General features: G+C 42.7%; 2 protein-coding genes and 1 long non-coding RNA gene across 8 annotated transcripts in view; 1 reads left to right on the forward strand and 2 right to left on the reverse strand.

The window, feature by feature from the left end:
• The window catches only part of babam2 (BRISC and BRCA1 A complex member 2), a 177,122-nt gene extending 172,396 nt beyond the window's left edge, over positions 1-4,726 (reverse strand). For 2 of the 4 annotated variants that reach the window (XM_080192975.1, XM_080192972.1), the window contains exon 1: positions 4,578-4,705. The gene's annotated coding sequence lies outside the window, so the exon portion shown is untranslated. Of the gene's footprint in view, positions 1-4,577 lie in introns of all 4 variants that reach the window. The other 2 variants (XM_080192973.1, XM_080192974.1) reach the window with 2 other exon arrangements.
• Positions 1-22,314, reverse strand: part of LOC145345225 (uncharacterized) — a 790,615-nt gene that overhangs the window by 265,911 nt on the left and 502,390 nt on the right. The window lies entirely within an intron of this gene.
• Positions 4,936-22,314, forward strand: part of rbks (ribokinase) — a 161,598-nt gene continuing 144,219 nt past the window's right edge. For all 3 annotated transcript variants that reach the window (XM_080192976.1, XM_080192978.1, XM_080192977.1), the window contains exon 1: positions 4,936-5,125. In XM_080192976.1, coding sequence (XP_080049102.1) covers positions 5,043-5,125 — 83 coding nt within the window. In that variant the 5' untranslated portion in view covers positions 4,936-5,042. The remainder of the gene's footprint in view (positions 5,126-22,314) is intronic.

A 22,314-nucleotide genomic window follows, 5' to 3' on the forward strand; every position in this document is an offset into this window, starting at 1 on the left:
GTTGCATCATGTTTTAAGTCACAACATTTTAATAATGAGCAGCGCAGAGAGTGAAAAGGAAGGAAACTTTACACTCCAGATTCCACTATTGCATGAGACATCCTGTCCCCTATGCTCAAAGTTCTGTGGATTTAGAATGGGCTGTTTGTCACATGATGACCTATGTCAGAAGTTTGCAACCTTGAGCAGATGTCAGGTTTTTGGTCTCACGAGGAATTAAGGGATATAGGGTGCGGGGGCAGAAAAATGGATTGGAAGTCCAAGATCTGCCATGATCATACTGAATGTGCTCATCCAGATACTTTTTAAAGGATGTGAGGCAACCCGCCTCCACACACTCCCAGGCAGCGCATTCCAGACTGCTACCACCCTCTGGGTAAAAAGGTTTTTCCTCACAACCCTCCCCAAAACCTCCTGCCTCTCACCTTGAACCTATGTTCCCTCATGGTTGACCCTTCAACTAAGGGGAATAGCTGCTCTTTATCCACTTTGGCTATGTCTCTCATAATCTTGTACACCTTGACCAGGTCGCCCCTCTGTTTTCTCTGCTCCAATGAAAACAACCCAAGCCTATCCAACCTCTCGTCATAACTTAAATGTTCCATCCCAGGCAGCATCCTAGTAAATCTCCTCTGAACCCCTCCAGTGCAATCACAACCTTCTGATAACATGGCAACCAGAACTGCACACATTACTGTAGCTGTGGCCTCACCAAAGTTCCATACAACTTCAACATGACTTTCCTGCTTTTGTAATCTATGCCTCAATTGATAAAGGCAAGTGTCCCAAATGCCTTTTTCACCACCCTACTAATATGACCTTCCACTTTCAGAGATGTGTAGACAAAGGTCTCCTTATTCCACAGAACTTCCTAGTGTCCTATCATTCATTGAATACTTTCTTGTCAAATTACCCCTTCCAAAGTGTATCACCTCACACTTTTCAGGATTAAATTCCAACTGCCACTTATTTGCCCATTTAACCATTCCATCTATATCTTCTTGATGTCCAAATCACTCCATCTCAGTGTTAACCACCCATCCAATTTATGTGTTATCTGCAAACTTACTAATACTACCTCCCATATAGTCATCAATATAATTTATATAAATGATGAATAATAAGGGATCCTGGACTGGCTTCCAGTCACTAAAACAGCCTTCTGTCATCACCCTCTGTCTCTACAACTGAGCCAATTTTGAATCCACTTTATTGAATTACGCTGCATCCCATGTGAACTTACCTTTTTCACAAGTCTCCCATGTAGGACCTTGTCAAAGGCTTTGCTGAAATCCATATAAACTACATTGATTGCACTATCCTCATCTACACACCCGGTCACCTCCTCAAAAAATTCAATCAAATTTGTTAGGCATGACCTCCCTCTGACAAAGCCATGATAACTATCCCTAATCAAGCTTTGCCTCTCCAGTGGAGACAGATGCCGTCCTTCAGAAGTTTAATCTTTATTTAGTAATTGGTGGAAATGTGCAATAGGTCATTGAACATGTGAGAAAATAAAAGGAAAATTAACATCCTGGGTGTTGGCATTTTGTCAGAACTCACAACACAACATCATTTCAAGAGTTCCTCAGGGAAATGTCACAGGCCCAAACATCTTGTTTTGTTAGCTACCTTCCTTAGGTCAGAAGTGGGAATGTTTGATGATGACCGCACAATGTTCAGCATCATTTACACATCTCCTCACATACTGAAACAGTCCACGTCTATAGGCTGCAAGACCTGGACAACATTCAGGCTTGGGCTGGAAAGTGGAAACTAATAGCCTTGTCACTGGAGGGCCGGGCAATGACCATCTCCAACAAGAGAAAATCCAACCATCCCTTGAACATTCACGGGCATCGCCATTGGCCAGAAACTTAACTGGATCAGTTATATAAATACTGTGGCTACAACAGCAGGTCAGAAGTTGGACATTCTTAGGTGAGTAACTCATCCTCTGACTCTACTATCGACAAAGCACAAGTCAGGAGTGTAACAGAATACTCTCCATTTGCCTGGCTGAGTTCAGTTCCAACACTCGACACCATCCAGAACAAAGCAGCCTACTTGATTGGCCCATCCACAAACATTCACTTCATTCACCACTGATGCTCAGCGGCAGACATGTGTACCATCTGCAAGACTGCAGGAACTCATCAAGCTCCTTAAAACTCTACCACCCAGTAGGACAAGGGCAGTAGATGCATGAGAGACCTCATGCCTCCTAGGCCATTCACCATCCTGACTAAATCACCGTTCGTTTACTGACACTGGGTCAAAATCCTGAACTCCGTCCCTAATAGCACCATGGGTATACCTACACCTCAAGGATTGCAGCGGTTCAAAGTAGTGGCTCAGCAACACCTTTTAAACAGACTTTTAGAGATGGTCAATAAATGCTGGCAAAACCAGGGATGCCCATGAAATATATATATATATTTTCAAATCGCCACAACATTTCAGACACTGGCAGGCCTACTGATGTAGCCCCAGAAGAATATTTGAGTATTTTTGACAGCGGAATGTCAGAGCTGGAGAACATGTGTAAGACTAGATATAAAATGTTGCAATAATGCACTAAACCTCATTTACAGATTTACCAAGTACCATAAATACAAGGATTGGATTTTGTTTTGGTTAAAAAGTTTCAATGAAGAAAACCATAATCTGTAGGCCACTCTGAAACCCAAATACAGCTTCCATATGCTTAGTAGATCTTTGCCACCTGCGTCAATCCTGCTGATGACAAAATGTCACGCCTTCACGTTTCCAGGATGTTTGCAGCACTGGTTGGAAATGCAACATGTTTGTCCTTTAAAATGCAGGAAATGACACAAGGCGGGGGGAGGTTGTAAACAGACAGGGTTGCATAAACCTCCTCCTCTTCATACAATGCAAATCTTAACCGACCCCCCTTCTTTTAAAAAATAACTCTAGTTAAAGAGAGGACTTTACATACTATTAACAATAATCAATTCTTCTTCCGTGCTGCCATCAGACATTTGAATAGTCCTATCACACATTAAGCTAAGCTTTCTCTATACTCTAGTTATGACTGTAACATTGCATTCTGCACCCTCTCCTTTCCTTCTCAATGAGTGGTATGCTTTGTCTGTACAGCACACAAGAAACAATACTTTTCACTGTTTCCCAATAAATGTGACAATCATAAACCAATTCAACAATATACATTTCAACATTATAATATTAAGTTGATATTTCTCTAGACCCTAGCTATGACTGTAACACTACATTCTGCACCCTCTCCTTTCCTTCTCCCCTATGTACTTTATGAATGGTATGCTTTGTCTGTAGAGTGCAGAAGAAGCAATACTTTTCACTGTATCCCAATACACGTGACAATAAAAAAAATCAAAAATACACTCTATGAACAGTATGTTTTGCCTGCATAATGCACATGAAACAATACTTTTCATTGTATCTCAATGTGCAAGACAATAATAAATCAAGCCAATACTGTACCGAAGGCTGAGAGGGTCCAAATATGTGCAGGTTAGGTTGATTGGTTATGCTAAATAGATCTTAGTGTCATGGGATTAGCAGGGTAAACATGTGGGGTTACAGGAAAAGGGCCTGGGTGGGATTGTTGTTGGTGCAGAATTGATGGGCTGAATGGCCTCCTTCTGCGCTGTAGGGATTCTATGAGACCTGACAGAGGTGTACAAAATTATGAGAGGCATAGACAGGGTGGATAGTCAGAGGTACTCAGAGGGTGGAAGTGTCAGTTACAAGGGGGCACAGATTCAAGGTGAGAGGGGGAAACTACAGAACCTCTGAATGTAGTCCAATCCATCACACAAACCAGCCTGCCATCCATTGACACTGTTTACACTTCCCGCTGCCTCAGCAAAGTGGCCAGCATAATTAAGGACCCCATGCACTCCAGGCATTCTCTCTTCCACCTTCTTCTGTCGGGAAAAAGATTCAAAAGTCTGAGATCAAGTGCCAACCGACTCAAAAACAGCTTCTTCCCAGCTGCCATCAGACTTTTGAATGGACCTATCTCATGCTAAGTTGATCTTTCCCTACTCCCTAGCTATGACTATAACACTACATTCTGCACTCTTGCGTTTCCTTCTCTATGCTTTGTCTGTATCGCACACAAGAAACAATACTTTTCACAGTATACTAATACCTGTGATAATAATAAAATCAAATCAGAAAGTTTAAGGGAGATGTGCGAGGGGGATGTTTTTCATGCAGAGAGTAATGGGTGCCTGGAATGCGCTACCAGAGGAGCTGGTGGATGTAGGCACATTAGCAACATTTAAAAGGCAGCTGGATGGGTACATGAGTAAGAGGGGCGGATAGAGGGATACAGACCGAGTAAGGGCAGAAGGTTTTGTTTTAAGTTTAGTTAGGGCATCATGATTGGCGCAGGCTTGGAGGACTGAAGGGCCTATCCCTGTGCTGTACTCTTCTTCGTTTTGCAATAAAAAAAGTGAGCAAATGGACCATTAATAAAAAAAAAGCTGCATGAGCCCAGATGAAGAGTAAATGGATGGCAGTGAGATTATATTCTGATGTACAGCGAGCGAGCGGGGTTGGAGTACCTGCCTGGGACCTACCCGAGCGTCCCATTAACTCAGAGCGTCCAGTGAGCGGAGTCACTCCCTCCTCCCCTCCCCCCGCTGCGGCCTCGCGCCCTCTCCAAACACCAACCGTCCCAAACGGTCGGCAGGGCCGCTCGGCTGCAGGCCGTCCAAACCACTGCCTGAATAACACATCCTTGTGTATATTTTAAAATAGCTCTGCGTGTGTGTCTATACGTACAGGTACACTTCTTATCCACTAAATCGATATGTATCGTTCAAAGGGCCGTTTTCATCTCCTTTGGCGTGTTTTTTAAACATCCAATTAGGGCGAATAACAGGGCCCGCTACGCGACGGGGTCCTCCCGCAGCTAAGGTCGCCTGCTGTGGATTATTCACCTGTAGTCACGGCTGGTGACTGTTGTTGCTGCTGATTGTAATGTTCAGCTGCTACTGCTCTTCTGTTCTTTAAAACATTCCCTAAATATGTCACTTTCAGAACATCTTCCTTCTGATTCTGTGGTTTATGATGTAGTGGTTGTAGGATCCTGTATGACTGACTTGGTCAGGTTAGTGAGATATGTAATATATGTGTGTATATATACTATATGTACATGTTTATTTTTGTATCCTAATGGAGAATGGTACTCATAATCAATTGTATATGCTGGAATTATATTTTATTAAAATTTAAAATTAAATATTAAAATATGAATATATCATGGGCAGCACAGTGGTTAGCACTGCTGTCTCACAGCACCAGGGACCCAGGTTCGATTCCCAAGCTCAGGCCGCTGTCTGTGCGGAGCTTTCATGTTCATAGAAGTTCAACAATACGGAAGGACCCATCGAGACTGCATCGACAACAATCTCACCCAAACTAATCCGCAAATTCTTGGACTGTGGGACGAAACCAGAGCACCCAGAGGAAACCCACACAGACAAGGGGAGAACGTGCAGATTCCACACAGACAGTCACCCAACATTCATCTGTCTGAGTGGGTTTTCTCCAGGTGTTCTGGTTTCCTCCCACACTCCAAAGATATGTGGGCTAGGTGGATTAGCCATGCTAAATTGTCCCGTAGTGTCAGCAGGAGTAGCAGGGTAAATATCTGGGGTAATGGGGATAGGGCATGGTGAGAATGTCAGTGCCGATTCAAATGGTGAATGGCCTCCTTCTGTACTGCTCTTAATAGGTTATTGGAATTGAGTACTGTCTGGTAATACAGTTCATAAATTTTTTTTAAACTTTGAAATATTACTTTTTTCATACAGAAAAATATCACACTTTTGACATTGATGTAAAAGTGCTCTGTATTCCCAGCACATTACCTAATTGTACATTTTTAAAACTGTAACATAATATGCTCCAAACAGGTGCTATGGAGCTAATCAACCTCCTGAAGGTGTGTTTGGGTTGGGTCATCCTTGCTATACAATTGGATTCTGGTGGTAATGTGTACTCTCATTGATGTTAACTAATCCCACTTTCTACAGGGGTGTGTGTGTAGTGAGCTTTGGGAGAGGGAAGCTGTTTTGTCTCTATCTCCAGGTTACATGATGTTTTCCCTATGCAAGGTAGTGAATTTACATCACACACTCTGTCTGCCAACTCTTGTTGTTCTTGAAGGCTGATGCCCCATAGGGGCTGTGTATTTAATAACATGCAACTTCACACATAACTGCTATTAGCAAACTGATGAAAATAAATAAATTCAAAATAATATATTCAATAAATTGCTCAGACTAAGTATGTTATATCTAAACTCAAGGGAGGTGCCAGAGGACTGGAGAATTGCAAATTACGTGTTTGTTCAAAAAATGTTGTAAGGATATCCCCACTAATTACAGCCCAGTCAGTTTAACATCAGTGAAGCGCAGACTCCTAGAAACAATTATTCTGGATAGAATTAGTGGCCACGTTGAAGAAGGTGGGTTAATTTGGAAGAGCAAGCATAGTTCTTCCAAAAGAGGAAACAGTGTTTAACAAACTTGCTGGAGTGTATTTGAAGAGGTGACAGTGTCAATGGAAATAATGCTATTGATGAGATGTACATGGATTTTTAAAAGGTATTTGGTACAGTGCCACACAACTGACTTATGAGAAAAGTAATAGCTTGTGGAATGAAAGTTACAGTACCAACTTGAATGCAAAATTGGTTGAATAATAGGAGGCAATAGATATTTTTGGAGCTGGAGGAAGGTTTGTAGTGGAGCTTCCCAGCGTTCATTGTTGGGACCCATGCTTTCCTGATGTATAGGAATGATCCAGATCTTGCTGTATCGGGGACAATTTAAAAAGTTTGCAGATGGTACGAAACTTGGAAGTATTGTAAACTGTGAAACATAGAAGTAGAATAGGCCATTTGACCCTTCAAACGTGCCCCACTATTCATTTTGATCATTGCCGATCATTAAAATCAATATCCTGATCTTGCCTTCTCCCATATCCCTTGATCCCTTTAGCTCCAAGAGCTATATCTAATTTCTTCTCGAAATTACACACTATTGTGGCCTCCACTACTTTCTGTGGTGGTGAATTCCACCTCAGTCCTCAAAGGTTTACCCCTTATCCTCAAACAATGCCCCCCCGCACCCCCCCAATCATCAGGAATGTTCTTTCTGAATCTACCTTGCCTAATCCTGTTAGAATTTTATAAGTTTCTATGAAATCCCCTCTGATTCTTTTAAACTCCAATGAATATAAACCTTAAACTTAGTCTCTTCTCATATGACGGACCTGCCATCCCAGAAATCAGCCTGCTAAACCTTTGCTGCACTCCCTCAATAGCAAGAACATCCTTCCTCTAATAAGGACACCAAAACTGCACACTACTCCAGGTATGGCATTGTAGAATTTTGAAAGGACAAGGAATTTTGGTGGAGTAGGCAGATAAGTGGCAAATGAAGTTCAATGCAGAGGAGTGTGAGCTGATGTATTTTGGTAGGAAGAACATGGAGAGACAATATAAAATAAGGGGTGCAGTAACAGAGGCACCTGGGTGAATATGTGCATACCATTGAAGGTTTCAGGATGAAATTCAGAAATTAGGAAAGCCAGAAGGGGTCATGAGAAGGCCTTCGCAGGTAGGATTAAGAAAAACCCCAAGGCATTCTACAAGTATGTGAAGTATGTGAGAGAGCAGTTAGTAAAGAATTTAGCATCTTGGGCTTTATGAATAGGGGCATAAAGCACAAGGGCAAGGAGAATATTCTAAATTAATATAAAGCATTAGTTAGATCTCAGCTGGAATATTGTGTACAGTACTGAGCATCGTATTATAGGAAGGATGTGAACTTATTGGAGAGAGTGCAGAGGAGGTTTACAAGAATGGTTCTAGGGATGAGAAACTTCTGATATGAGAATAAGTTGGAGAGGTTGGGACTGTTCTCCTTGGAGAGAAGATGGATAAGAGGAGATTTAATAGAGATGTTCAAAATAATGAGGGGGGCTGGATAGATTAGATAGGGAGAAACTGTCCCTACTCATTAAAGGATCAAGAATAAAGGGGCACAGATTTAAAATGATATGCAAAATAAGCAAATCTGATGTGAGAAAAACTTCTTCACGAAGATATTGGTTAAGATCTGGAATGCACTCTTTGGAAATGTGGTGGAGGCAGGTGTACTCAAGGCATTCAAGGGGGCATTAGATAATTACTTGAATTGAAGATGTAATACTAACAGTTATTATAACTTATAACTAATAATTATTATTATATAATAATGAGTTGTCGTGATGGGAGATTTTAATTTCCCAAATATCGATTGGAATCTGCCTAAGGCAAGGAGTTTAGATGGGGAGGAGTTTGTTGGGTGTGTTAAGGAAGGTTTCCTGACACAATATGTGGATAAGCCTACAAGACGAGAGGCTGTACTTGATTTGGTATTGGGAAATGAACCTGGACAGGTGTCTGATCTCTCAGTGGGAGAACATTTTGGGGATAGTGATCATAACACTGTTATAAGAACATAACATAAGAAATAGGAGCAGGAGTAGGCCATCTAGCCCCTCGAGCCTGCCCCGCCATTCAATAAGATCATGGATCTGTCGTGTCTCAGTTCCACATTCCCGCCCTCTCCCCATAACCCTTAATCCCCTTGCCTATCAAAAACCTATCAAAGAGATAGGATCAGACAAACTAGGAAAGTGTTTAATTGGAGTAAGGGGAATTATGAGGTTATCAGGCAGGAAATTAGAGGCATAAATTGGAAAGAGGTTTTCTCAAAGAAATGTACAGAAGAGATGTGGCAAATTTTCAAGGGATACTTGTCTGAAGTTCTGTACAACAATGTTCCAATGAGACAGGGAATTTATGGTAGGCTAAAGGAACCGTGGTGCACGAAAGCTGTAATAGATTTAGTGAAGAAGAAAAGGTTCAGGGAGCTAGATAATGCTAGAGATCTAGAAGAGTATACGGCTAGTAGGAAGAAACTTAAGAAGGAAATTAGGAAAGCCAGAAGGGGTCATGAGAAGGCCTTCGCAGGTAGGATTAAAAAAAACCCCAAGGCATTCTACAAGTATGTGAAGAGGAAGAGGATAAGGTGTGAAGGAACAGGACCTATCAAGTGTGATGATGGGAAGGTAGAAATTGCAGAGGTGCTCAATGAATACTTTACTTCAGTATTCACAGTGGAAAAGGATCTTGGTGGTTGTAGTGCAGACTTACAGCAGATTGAAAAGCTTGAGCATGTAGACATTAAGAGGATATGTTGGAGCTTTTGAAAAGCATCAAGTTAGATAAGTTGCTGGGACGTACCCCAGGTTACTGTGGGAGGCGAGGGAAGAGATTGCTGAGCCTCTGGTGATGATCTTTGCATAGTCAGTGGAGATGGGAGTAGTTCCGGAGGATGGGAGGATTGCGGATGTGGTTCCTTTATTCAAGAAAGGGAGAAGAGATAGCCCAGGAAATTATAGACCAGTGAGTCTAACCTCAGTGGTTGGTAAGTTGATGGAGAAGATCCTGAGAGACAGGATTTATGAACATTTGGCGAGGCATAGTATGATCAAGAATAGTCAGCATGGCTTTGTCAAAGGCAGATCATGTCTTATGAGCCTGATTGAATTTTTTGAGGATGTGTCTAAACACGTTGACAAAGGAAGAGCAGTAGATGTGGTTTAAATGGACTTCAGCAAGGTGTTTGATAAGGTGCCCCATGCAAGGCTTATTGACAAAGTGAGGGGGCATGGGATCCAAGGGAACATTGCTCTGTGGATTCAGAACAGGCTTGCCCACAGAAGGCAAAGAGTGGTTGTAGATGGGTCTTTTTCTGCATGGAGGTTGGTCACCAGTGGAGTGCCCCAGGGATCTGTTCTGGGACCCTTGCTTTTTGTGATTTTTGTAAATGACCTGGATGAGGGAGCGGAGGGATGGGTTGGCAAGTTTGCTAATGGCACAAAGGGTGGAGGTGTTGTGGATAGTGTGGAGGGATGTCAGAAGTTGCAGCAAGACATTGATAGGATGCAAGACTGAGCAGAGAAATGGCAGATGGACTTCAACCCAGATAAGTGTGTGATGATTCATTTTGGCAGGTCAAATATGACGACCGATTATAATATTAAGGATAAGACTCTCGGCAGTGTGGAAGATCAGAAGGATCTTGGGGTCCGGGTTCATAGGACTCTCAAAGCAGGTAGAGGCTGTGGTTAAGAAGGTGTATGGCGTACTGGCATTCATGAATTGAGTTTAGGAGTTGGGAGATGCTGCAGCTGTATAAGACCCTGGTCAGACCCCATTTGGAGTACTGTGCTCAGTTCTGGTCACCTCATTACAGAAAGGATGTGGAAGCCATAAAGAGGGTGCAGAGAAGATTTAAAGGATGTTGCCTGGATTGGGTGGCATGCCTTATGAGGATAGGTTGAGAGAGCTCGGTCTTCTCTCCTTGGAGAGACAAGGGATGAGGGGGTGACCTGATAGAGGTGTATAAGATGATGAGAGGTGTTGATCGAGTGGATTCTCAGAGTCTTTTTTCCAGGGCTGAAATGGCTGCCACAAGAGGACATAGGTTTAGGGCGCTGGGGAGTAGGTATAGAAGAGATGTCAGGGGTAAGTTTTTCACTCAGAGGGGGTGGGTGGGTGGAATCGGCTGCCGGCGGTGGTGGAGGTGGATTTGACAGGGTCTTTTAAGAGATTTCTGGATAAGTAAATGGAACGTAGTAAGATGGAGGGGTATAGGTATGCCTAGTAGGTAGGGATATGTTCGGCGCAACTTGTGGGCTGAAGGGCCTGTTTGTGCTGTAGTTTTTCTATGTTTCTAGAAACAATATTCAGGGTTACAGGGAAAAGGCAGGAAAATGGCACTAAGCCATGATGCTCATTTGGAGAGCCAGTGCAAAAATGATGGAACCAAATGGTCTCCTTTGCATCGTAACAGATAAAGAACAAAGAAGATTACAGCACGTGAACAGGCCCTTCTGCCCTTCAAGCCTGCACCAACCATGCTGCCCGACTTAACTAAAACCTCCTACCCTTCTGGGGACTATATCTCTCTATTCCCATCCCATTCATGTATTATTCCCGTCCTATTCAAGATGCCCCTTAAAAGTCACTACCGTATCCGCTTCCACTGCCTCCCCCGGCAACGAGTTCCAGGCACCCACTACTTTGTGTAAAAAAATCTGCCTCGTACATCTCCTTTAAACCTATGCCCTCTAGTAATTGACTCTTCCACTCTGGGGGGAAAAAGCTTCTGACTATCCACTGTCCATGCCTCTCACAACCTTGTAGACTTCTATCAGGCCCCCCCTCAACCTCCGTCACTCCAGTGAGAACAAACCAAGTTTCTCCAACCTCTCCTCATAGCTAATGCCTTCCATGCCAGGTAAATCTTTTGTGTACCGTCTCCAGAGCCTCCACATCCTTCTGGTAATGTGGCGACCAGAATTGAACATTATATTCCATGTGCTGCCTAACTAAGGTTCTATAAAGCTGCAACACGACTTGACAATTTTTAAACTCTGTACCCCGGCCGATGAACGCAAGCATGTCGTATGCCTTCCTGACTACCTTCTCCACCTGCATTGCCACTTTGTGATCTGTGTACCTGTACACCCAGATCCCTTTGCCTATCAATACTCTTAAGTGTTCTGCCATTTACTGTATATTTCCTATTTGTATTCGACCTTCCAAAGTGCGTTATCTCATTTTTGTCCGGATTAAACTCCATCCCCCATCTCTCTGCCCAAGTCTCCAACTGATCTATATCCTGCTGTATCATCTGATGGTCCTTAACACTATCTGCAATCCACTAACCTTTGTGTCGTCTGCAAACTTACTAAACGAATCCAGTTACATTTTCCTCCAAATCATTTATATATATTACAAACAGCAAAGGTCCCAGCACTGATTCCTGAGGAACACCACTTGTCACAGCACTCTATTCAGAAACATACCTTTTCACTGCTACCCTCTCTCTTCTTTGACCGAGCCCGTTTTGTATCTACCTTGCTAGCTCACCTATGATCCCTTGCGACTTCACCTTCTGCACCAGTCTGCCATGAGGGACCTTGTCAGAGGCCTTAGTGAAGTCCATGTAGACAACATCCATTGCTCCACTGCCCTCAATCATCTTCATCACTTCCTCGAAAAACTCGATCAAGTTCGTGAGACACAACCTCCCCTTCACACACGTTGCCTCTCACTAATACGTCTACTTATTTCCAAGTGGGAATAAATCCTGTCTTGAAGAATCCTCTCCAATAATTTGATGTAAGGCTCACTGGCCTGTACTTACCTGGATTATTCTTGCTACCTTTCTTAAACAAAGGAACAACATTGGCTATTCTCAGTCCTCTGTATCCTCACTGGCTACAGGGGAGGTCCCAAAGATTTCTGTCAAGGCCCCAGCAATTTCCTCCCTTGCCTCTCAGTATTCTGGGGTATATCCTATCAGGCCCTGGGGACTTGTCTACCTTAATTTTCTCAAGAACCCCAATGACACCTACTTTTTGATCTCAACATGACTCACCTATCTACACATCCTTTCCCAGACTCATCATCCACCAAGTCCTTCTCTTTGAATACTGACACAAAGTACTCATTTAATAAGAACATAAGAAATAGGAGCAGGAGTAGGCCATCTCGCCCTTCGAGCCTGCCCCGCCATTCAGTAAGATCATGGCTGATCTGTCGTGGCTCAGTTCCATATTCCCGCCCTCTCCCCATAACCTTTAATACCTCGTCCATTTCCTCTGGCTCGACACATAGATTCCCTCCCTTGTCCTTGAGTGGGCCAACCTTCTCCCCGGCCACCCTCTTTCCCTTTATATATGCTAAGAAGCCTTGGGATTTTCCTTAATCCTGCTGGTCACTGCTTTTTCATGACCCCTTTTAGCCCTTCTTACTCCTTACTTAAGTTTCTTTCTACTTTCCTTGTATTCCACACTTTGTGTGTTCCCAGTCTCCTAGCCTTGACTTCCTTTTTCCCTTTGACGAGGCTCACAATATCTTTTGTTATCCAAGATTCCCAAAATTTGCCATACTTATCCTTTATCCTTACAGGAATGTGGTGGTCCTGAATCCCTATCAACTTACACTTGAAAGCCTCCCACATGCCAGATATTGATTTGCCCTCAAATATCTGCCCCCAGTCTACATTCTTCAGTTCCTGCCTAATATTGTTGTAATTAGCCTTCTCCCAATTTAGCACCAATTTAGATGTATGAAGAATCTATACAAGTTGCCAAACAAAACTGGATTCGAAGTTGAATAATTTTGGGTCACTACTTAGTGAATGGGCATAGTCTATCTTAACAAAGTTTAAGTGGAGGGGCACCATAGATTTGTCTAAGTGCAAGCATTGGATTGCTGTCTTTCAGGGTGGAATCTAGATGCAGCAGAGGCACTTTATTTTGCCTGTGCCCCCTGTCTGTTACTATTATTGATATCCCGTCCAATTTTATTCACTCCAGCTGTAAACTAATTGCTGCATGCTTTGAATTTTAGTCAGCTAAAGTTTTTATGCCGTGCCCCTTTTTTACTTTCAGCTTCTCCTACTTGCAAATATACTGGCGTGGGTTGCGCCTTGTTGGTAGGGCACTACATAGCAGATGCAAATTGTGTAAATTGCTTTATCTCCGTATCTGAGCTAATTAACTTCTTTTTCCCTTTGGCAATGGCAGGATGATGTTGAGTTTAGCTGGCATGTGATGGAATTTCTTATGGCTATTGATGGTGGATGTCCTTAATAAATTTCATCTTCTGTCTGAAGCTATCATGTTTTGGTGTGCGTGAAGAGGGTGTGCCACATAGGAGCTTGGACTGAAACACTCTGACTGATCAATTGACACCAAAGTATGTTTCTTGATTCTTTCTTGGAATGTGGGCATTGCTGGCAAGGTCAGCATTTGTTGCCCAACTCTAATAGCCCTTGAATTGAGTGGCTTGCTAGGTCATTTCAGAGGCCACATAAGAGTCAATCATATCAGCGGTCAATATACTGGGAAGCCTGTTGTTGATTGGACAAGTGGGAAATAGAGGCAAATTCTGTCAATGTCAAAGTCAGGCTGAGAGTGAAATGACTCGACAGTGGAGCAAGTGGCAGAGCGAGGTAGACTGCAGCCATGGAGTGGTGGAGGGGAGGCTAACTTGAAGGCCCAGGGCCAGGGATGGTGGGAATGCAGGTGTGAAAGTGAGAGGTGTGGCAGAGAGAGCACGGCGTGCGGGTGCTTGAGAGGGAGGGAGTGAGGGAGAGAAACAGGCATGCGGGTGCGTAAGAGAGAGAGTTGCAGGTGTGTGGTATGAGAATTCAGCTCTCCAGCAACAATCCTAACATTAAACAAATGTGAGCAAAAGAAACAGCATCACTTCTTTCATTAAAATTGACAAAAAGATAAGGCTTGAGTATTTGTTGAATAATATAACTTTTTAAAATTATAATGTGTATATAAAAGAGATAGAAAAGCCATTTAACTGTTTTTGTATGTTTGTACTTATTGTGCAAAAATAATTCAATTTTGACTAGTTTGGTAAGTGTTGTGCTAGTTTTCTTTCACAAAATTACCTTTGCTTTTTTTTTTAGTAACTCTTGCTGATCTTTAAAAGTTTCCCAATCTTCCAACCTGTCACTGGCCTTTGCAATTTGATATACCTTAGATTTTGTCTTTATGTTGTTTTAACTTCCTTGTTTAGCCATGTATGTTTTTCCCCCCTTACGATCTTCCTCCTTCTCTGGCTTATATTTTAGTTGGGAGGCATTGAATATGTTCTTAACCAACAGCCACTGCTCATTAAATGTCCTACACTTTTAGCCTTCTTGCCCAGTTGACTGGGGCCAAGTGTTTCCTCGTGTCGATGTAATTGCCTTTGTTTAACTCCAGAATGCAAGTATGGGACTCCAGTTTCTCGTTGTCAAACTGAATTTGAAATTCTAGCATGCTATGATCACTCTTCCCTGAATACAATACTAAATCCAGAATAGGCTTCTCCCTGGCGGGTTTTACAACATATTACTCCGAGAAACAATCCCTGAACATCCAATGAACTCTCCCTCAAGGCTACTCTTGCCAATTTGATCAATCCAGTCTATCTGCATACTAAAATCACCCATTGCTGTACCTTTCTTACAAGCCCCCAGTATTTCCTGGCTGATACTGTGCCCCAATGTGGAACTACTGTTTGGGGATCTATAGATTATTCCCACCAGGGACTTCTTTTCCTTTGCTATTTCATATTTCTGTCCAGACTGATTTCACATCTTGATCTCCATTGCTTATAACATTTCTCGACACAGCATTGATCCCTCCCTTCACGAGCAAAGCTATTCCACCTTGTTTTCCATTCTGTCTATCCTTCTGAAATACTGAGTATCCCTGGATATTCAGTTCCTAGACCTGGTATCTTTGTAACGATGTCTCAGTAATCACCACCCTATGTCTCCATTTGCGCTGTTAACTCAGTTATTTTGTTCCAAATGTTTTGTGCATTCAGTCACAAAGCCTTTAAGTTTGTTCCATTATCAAATTTTCCTTTTCTTCTATAATTCCTTGCTGCAAAATATCGTTCACATATTCTGTCCCTTCCTTTTATTTTCTGGTAACAATCAGCCTTATCAGAAACTGAACCCTGACCACCTTCGATTTTGATTTTCTAATTTTCCAAGCAACTCAACACTCTTCCCCTCTATTTAGTTTAAAGCACTATTTACATTCCTAGTTATGCAATTCGCAAGGACTTTGGTCCCAGCACAATTCAGATGAAAACTGTCCCATTGAAACAGCTCCCTCCTTCCCCATTACTGGTGCCAATGTCCCATGAATTTGACCCCATTTCTCCTGCACCAATCTTTGAGCCACTGATTTACCTCTTTAATCTTATTGACTTTGGCTCGTAGTAACACAGAGATTATCATCTTTTTGGTTCTGCTTTTTAATTTAGCCCCTAGCTACTCATACTCCCTCAGCAGAACCTCTATTATTGTTCTGCCCATGTCATTGGCACTTATGTGGATCATGACGACTGGATTTTACTCTCTCTCTCTCTCTTTCCAACATAAATGACATATTCCGAACCCTGGAACCAGGTGGACAACACAACCTACAGAACTTTCAATCTTGGTAACAGAACAGTATCAATGCCCCTACTATACTCTCCCCGATTACGACTACATTTCTCTCCTCTCCCCACACTTGTAAGGCTCCCTGTACTACAGTACTGAAGTCAATTTACTCACCCTCCCCACAGTCCCCGCTGTTGTCCACAGTGGCACAGTGGTTAACACTGCTGTCTCACCACATTGACTAGAGCCTCGGGTGACTATCTGTTCTCCCTGTGTCTGTGTGGGTTTCCTCCCACAGTCTCAAGATGTCTAGTTAGATGGATTAGCAGGGTAAATGCGTGGGGTTACAGGGGTAGGGCAGGGAATGGGCCTGGGTAAAATATTCTGTCAGAGTCGATGAAAACTCGATGGGCCAAATGACTGCCTGAACTGGAGGAATTCTACGAGAGCAAGAATCTCAAACCTATTGGACATGAGGCTCTTGCAACCCGACCATCTAGATCCCTCTACTTGCCTCACTTACGCTCATACCCTCATCACTAAAAACAGATTATCTCATCAATAATCACATTGCACATTGTGGGCAATTGCAAGAAATAGCTGCTTTATTTCCCTGTATTTTGACTGATTGTACTTCAGAAGTAATTGGTTGTGAAGTGCTTTTTTACAGTCTCAGGTCATGAAATGTGCAACATAAATGCAAGTTCTTTTTATCTTCAATCAGAGCATTCTGTGACTAAATCACAAAGTATCTTTAGAAATTCTGAAGGCTTGTGGATAAATTATATTGTGAGGACTATTTCTTGCTTGAGGAGCATCCTCTGTGACTTGAGTATTTTTTTACCTTTTCAATTATTTCAGTTTAAACTGCCATTATTCCATGCTTCTGAGAAACCCACATCAGCCACTTTGTTCTCTCCCAAGTACTGCACTATTTCTGATATTTCTCAGAAGACTAAGGAAATTTGACATGTCAGCTACGACTCTCACCAACTTTTATAGATGCACCATAGAAAGCATTCTTTCTGGTTGTATCAGAGCTTGGTTTGGCTCCTGCTCTGTCCAAGATCGCAAGGAACTACAAAAGGTCATGAAATTCGCTCAATGCGTCACGCAAACCAGCCTCCCATTCACTTCCCATTGCCTTGGAAAAGCAGCCAGCATAATTAAGGACCCACGCACCCCGGACGTTCTCTCTTACACTTTCTGTTGGAAAAAAGATACAAAAGTCAGAGGTCACCATACTGACCAAGTCAAGAACAGCTTCTTCCCTGCTGCTGTCAGACTTCTTAACCTTGCATTAAGTTGATATCCTGTATATTCTGTATATCCTAGCTATGACTGTAACACTATATTCTGCACTGTCTTGTTTCTTTCTTTGTGAATGGTTTGCTTTGTCTGTATAGTGTGCAAGGAACAATACTTTTCACCGTATGCTAATATATGTGACAATAATAAATCAAATCAAAAATCCTTTCTAATCGACTGAAATGCATAGTTGATTTGCTGCTTGCCCTCCTAATTCGAGAAATCATTGGTTATATCATTATTTACATGCTACCCATAATCTGCAACGTGACATCAGCCTACATAACGCTGGTAGCACATGGCTCAACACCTCTGCCTCCTCTGTCTGTCCATCCTGCCAACACCAAGGTGCAGATGAATTAACATTTCCTTCAACTTATTGTCAATTAGTCAAAGTCATTCTTTTTGGTTCCTGCCAATATGCCTCTAACCTTAACTCGATTTACTTTGCTAGCTGCTACCTGAGACTCAAACAGCTTTGGCATACAGTTTGGTCACAAGCCCTACTTTCTCCCCATGTTTTACTCCTCTCCACATCATTGTGTTCCTCCAATTCTTTGTAACTATCACCATTGCCCAAATCCACGACTTCATCAGTTCAAGGCTCTCTAAAAAGATGCTGCCACATCATAGAATCTTTACTGTGCAGAAGGAGACTATTCAGCCCTGCACCACCTCCCTGACAGAGTATCATGTTATTTATATATATATTTTATATATATATTTTATATATATATATTTATATATATCCGTAGTTATGGGGGATTTCAATCTGCATATTGATTGGTCGACCCATGTTGGACGTGGGGGGCTCGAGGAAGAGTTCTTGGAATGCTACCGGGATAGTTTCCTCGAACAGTATGTGTTGGAGCCGACGAGGGAGCGAGCTATCTTGGATCTGGTGCTATGTAATGAAGCGGGTAGAATTAGGGACCTTGTGGTGAAGGATCCTCTTGGGGAGAGTGACTCAGCTTGCAGGTGCAGCAGGTGGTCAGGAAGGCGAATGGGATGCTGGCCTTCATAGCGAGGGGGATTGAATATAAAAGTAGGGAGGTCTTGCTGCAGCTGTATAGGGCATTGGTGAGGCCGCAACTGGAGTACTGTGTGCATTTTTGGGTGCCGCACCTGCGCAAAGATATTTTGGCCTTGGAGGGAGTGCAGAGGAGGTTTACTATGCTGATACCGGAGTTGAGGGGGTTGAGCTATGAGGAGAGGCTGAATAAACTGGGCTTGTACTCGTTAAGAGTTTAGAAGAATGAGGGGAGATCTCATTGAGACGTATAAGATGATGAATGGGATGGATAGGATAGAGGTGGAAAGACTCTTCCCGCTCAAAAAAGACAATAGGACTAGGGGGCACAGCCTCAAGATAAAAGGGGGGCAGTTTAGAACGGAGTTGAGGAGGAACTTCTTCACTCAAAGGGTGGTGAATCTCTGGAATTCTCTGCCCGTTGAAGTGGTGGAGGCTGCCTCGCTAAATATTTTTAAGACGCGGGTTGATGGGTTTTTGATAGGAGAGGGGATTAAGGGTTATGGGGAGAGGGCGGGAAAGTGGAACTGAGCAGCGACAGATCAGCCATGATCTTATTGAATGGCGGGGCAGGCTCGAAGGGCTGGATGGCCTACTCCTGCTCCTATTTCTTATGTTCTTATCTGACGCAGGCCCCCTCCCCCACCTCATCTCCATAATGTAAGCCTACTTCTAACACTAATAAATAAACATAACTTAAGCTTATTTACCATGGCTAATCCACCTAACCTACATGTTGTGGGACACTAAGATGGATTGGTCATGCTAAATTGCCCGTAATGCATATCTTTGGACTGTAGGAGGAGTCTGGAGCACCTGGAGAAAACCCATGCAGACACGGGGAGAATGTGTGGAATTTGCACACAGTCACCCAAGGCCAAAATTGAATCTGGGTTCCTGATGTTGAGGCTGGAGTGGCTGTACCATCATGCTGCCCAAATTATTACCAGTTATTACCATGTAACTCTAGTGTACCTTTAAGAAATGGTTGTTTTTTTAATCATGTTTTCTGCAATTAAGCAGCTTCAGGTTTTTCATTGTTGCCAGGCTGTCTGGTTCGAAGTCCTTTTATTTCTGCTTCAGTGGTTCAAATGGGATTTTGTTTTTTTTGTTAAATTTGGGCCTCATGCATTGACTTGGAATTTACAACTGGGTGGCAGGTCCTATGTTTTGGACAGTTTTTTACAGTGAGTTCAAGATTTCACTTTCAGCTTTTGGCTGCTCGCTGCTGTTTTAGAAGGGGTTTGGACATCAGACTGAAAAGCAGTGTTTCTCCCTCTCTCCTTGGCATTAGAAATTCTGCTGGTTAGCTGGAAGCAAGGCTTCTTGGAGTGAAAATTCTGCGGTTAGTGGTTTTGCTTGCTGGTATCTGGAAGCTGTCTTTTTCTCTCTCTCTCTCCCTGGTGTTTTGGGAATCTAGTCTGACTTCAAGTTTGTCTGTGTGTGTATCATAAGATATAGGAGCAGAAGTAGGCCATTCAGCTCATTGAGGCTGCTCTGCCATTCGATCATGACTCATTTGATTCTCACCACCATTCTCCTGCTTTCTCCCTGTAACCCTTGATGCCTTATTGATCAAGAATCTATCTTATTCTGTCTTAGAGGCTCTCAATGAACTGGCCTCCACAGTCCTCTATGGCAATGAGTTCCACAGATCCACCACTACCTGGCTGAGGAAATACCCCCTCATCTCAGTTTTAAAGGAACGTCCCTTCACTCTGAGGTTGTTCCCTCAAATTCTAGTCTCTCCCACTAGTGGAAACATCCTCTCCATGTCCACTCTATTAGGCCTCTCTCTATTCTGTCAGTTTCAATTAGAATCCCCCTCATCCTTTTAGACTCCATCGAGTATGGACCCAGACTCCTCAACCATTCCTCGTATATGACAAACCCTTCATTCCTGGGATCATTCTTGTGAACCTCCTCTGGACCCTCTCCATGGCCAGCACATTCTTCCTTGGGTATGAGGCCCAAAATATTCCAAATAGGGTCTGACCAGAGCATTATACAGCCTCAGCATTACAACCCTACTATTGTATTCTATCCCTCTAGAAATGAATCCTAACAATGAATTTGCCTTCCTAATTGCCAACTCAACCTGATGCTAACCTGAAGAGACCCCTGAACCAGGACTCCCAAGTCCCTTTGAGCTTCAGATTTACAAAGTCTTTCCCCATTTAGAAAATAGTCTGCACCTTTATTCTTCCTACCAAAGTGCATAACCTCACACTTTCCCACATTGTATTCCATCTGTCACTTTGCCCATTCTGACTTTAGAGTCTTGTATCTTCCAGCAACAAGAGGACTGCCAGAAGTTACAAGGCTCTTAAGTCAGAGTTTCAATTCTCCAACAAAAGGACTAAGTTCCAGTGTCACGTGAGCATTTGTATTTTGTGCTAAGCCTGTGGCAAGGGTTTTGTTTAAGGAAGTTTGGTTGGGACATTTCATATATTTATTAAGGGTTATACTATATCATAGTTGTTTTTCTTTCTTCTTTATAATTGGTGAATGTTATTGCTATATGTTAATTATATTCTTAAATGAACTTTTTGATAAAAGCTCCCAAGTGGGTCATTTGACTCAAACCTGAACTGAAACAACTCGTGCTCACTTGTAAGAACATAAGAACATAAGAAATAGGAGCAGGAGTAGGCCATCTGGCCCTTCGAGCCTGCCCCGCCATTCAATAAGATCATGGCTGATCTGTCGTGGCTCAGTTCCACTTTCCCGCCCTCTCCCCATAACCCTTAATCCCCTCTCTTATCAAAAACCCATCAACCTGCTTCTTAAAAATATTTAGCGAGGCAGCCTCCACCACTTCAACGGGCAGAGAATTCCAGAGATTCACCACCCTTTGAGTGAAGAAGTTCCTCCTCAACTCTGTTCTAAACCGCCCCCCCTTTATCTTGAGGCTGTGCCCCCTAGTCCTACTGTCTTTTTTGAGCGGGAAGAGTCTCTCCACCTCTATCCTATCCATCCCATTCATCATCTTATACGTCTCAATGAGATCTCCCCTCATTCTTCTAAACTCTAACGAGTACAAGCCTAGTTTATTCAGCCTCTCCTCATAGCTCAACCCCCTCAACTCCGGTATCAGCCTAGTAAACCTCCTCTGCACTCCCTCCAAGGCCAAAATATCTTTGCGCAGGTGTGGCGCCCAAAACTGCACACAGTACTCCAGCTGCAGCCTCACCAATGCCCTATACAGCTGCAGCAAGACCTCCCTACTTTTATATTCAATGTTCAATATTCAATATTCACTTGTGGATCACAAGACTTCATAAAATACTATGTAGTTTCTGACCTGATTTATGACAACCAAAATGCTTTAATTTTGGATTTCCAATACCTGCAGTATTTTGTTTTCAACATCTGTAATGATGCCTTTTCCCAAGTCCACAAGTTACAATTCATTCAAAAGATGTCAGATTCCGTGCTACACATTCCAAGCTTTGTTCATCCTAGCAAATTGCTGTCACAATTCCCTTCTCTTTTTCAGATCCTTCTTGAGCTATGCCTCGTGTTATCGCTTATGCCTTATGTTCCCGTGCACCATCTATTCCAACATCAGGTTGCATATTGTTCGCTTCCCTCCCTCTCCTTGACTCTTCAGCCAGTCTCTGTACTCTATAACTTGCAACTTCTTGCTTAGACTCCTTCTTATCTTTCCTTCTGCCTTCAGTATTCTCTCTTTTTCCATTATAGTGGCTTTATCTCTGGATTTGTCAGCTTCTAGCTTTAAAAGATATCTTGTAGTAGCCAGTGGTCTTTTATTCAAAACATTTATTTATTTGCTATTTTTATTTACAAAGGTTAAGACCAAGACATAGCTGGAGCCACTCTCTTAAATGCTTCACACTTGTCTCTTAGTGAGTGAAATCAGTATGACATAGCTCTTCACACACACGTTCAGTAGCTATCATT

This window comes from Carcharhinus amblyrhynchos, chromosome 7 (genome assembly GCF_965287045.1).
Source record: "Carcharhinus amblyrhynchos chromosome 7, sCarAmb.v2.hapA, whole genome shotgun sequence".
In the NCBI taxonomy this organism is placed as follows: domain Eukaryota; kingdom Metazoa; phylum Chordata; class Chondrichthyes; order Carcharhiniformes; family Carcharhinidae; genus Carcharhinus; species Carcharhinus amblyrhynchos.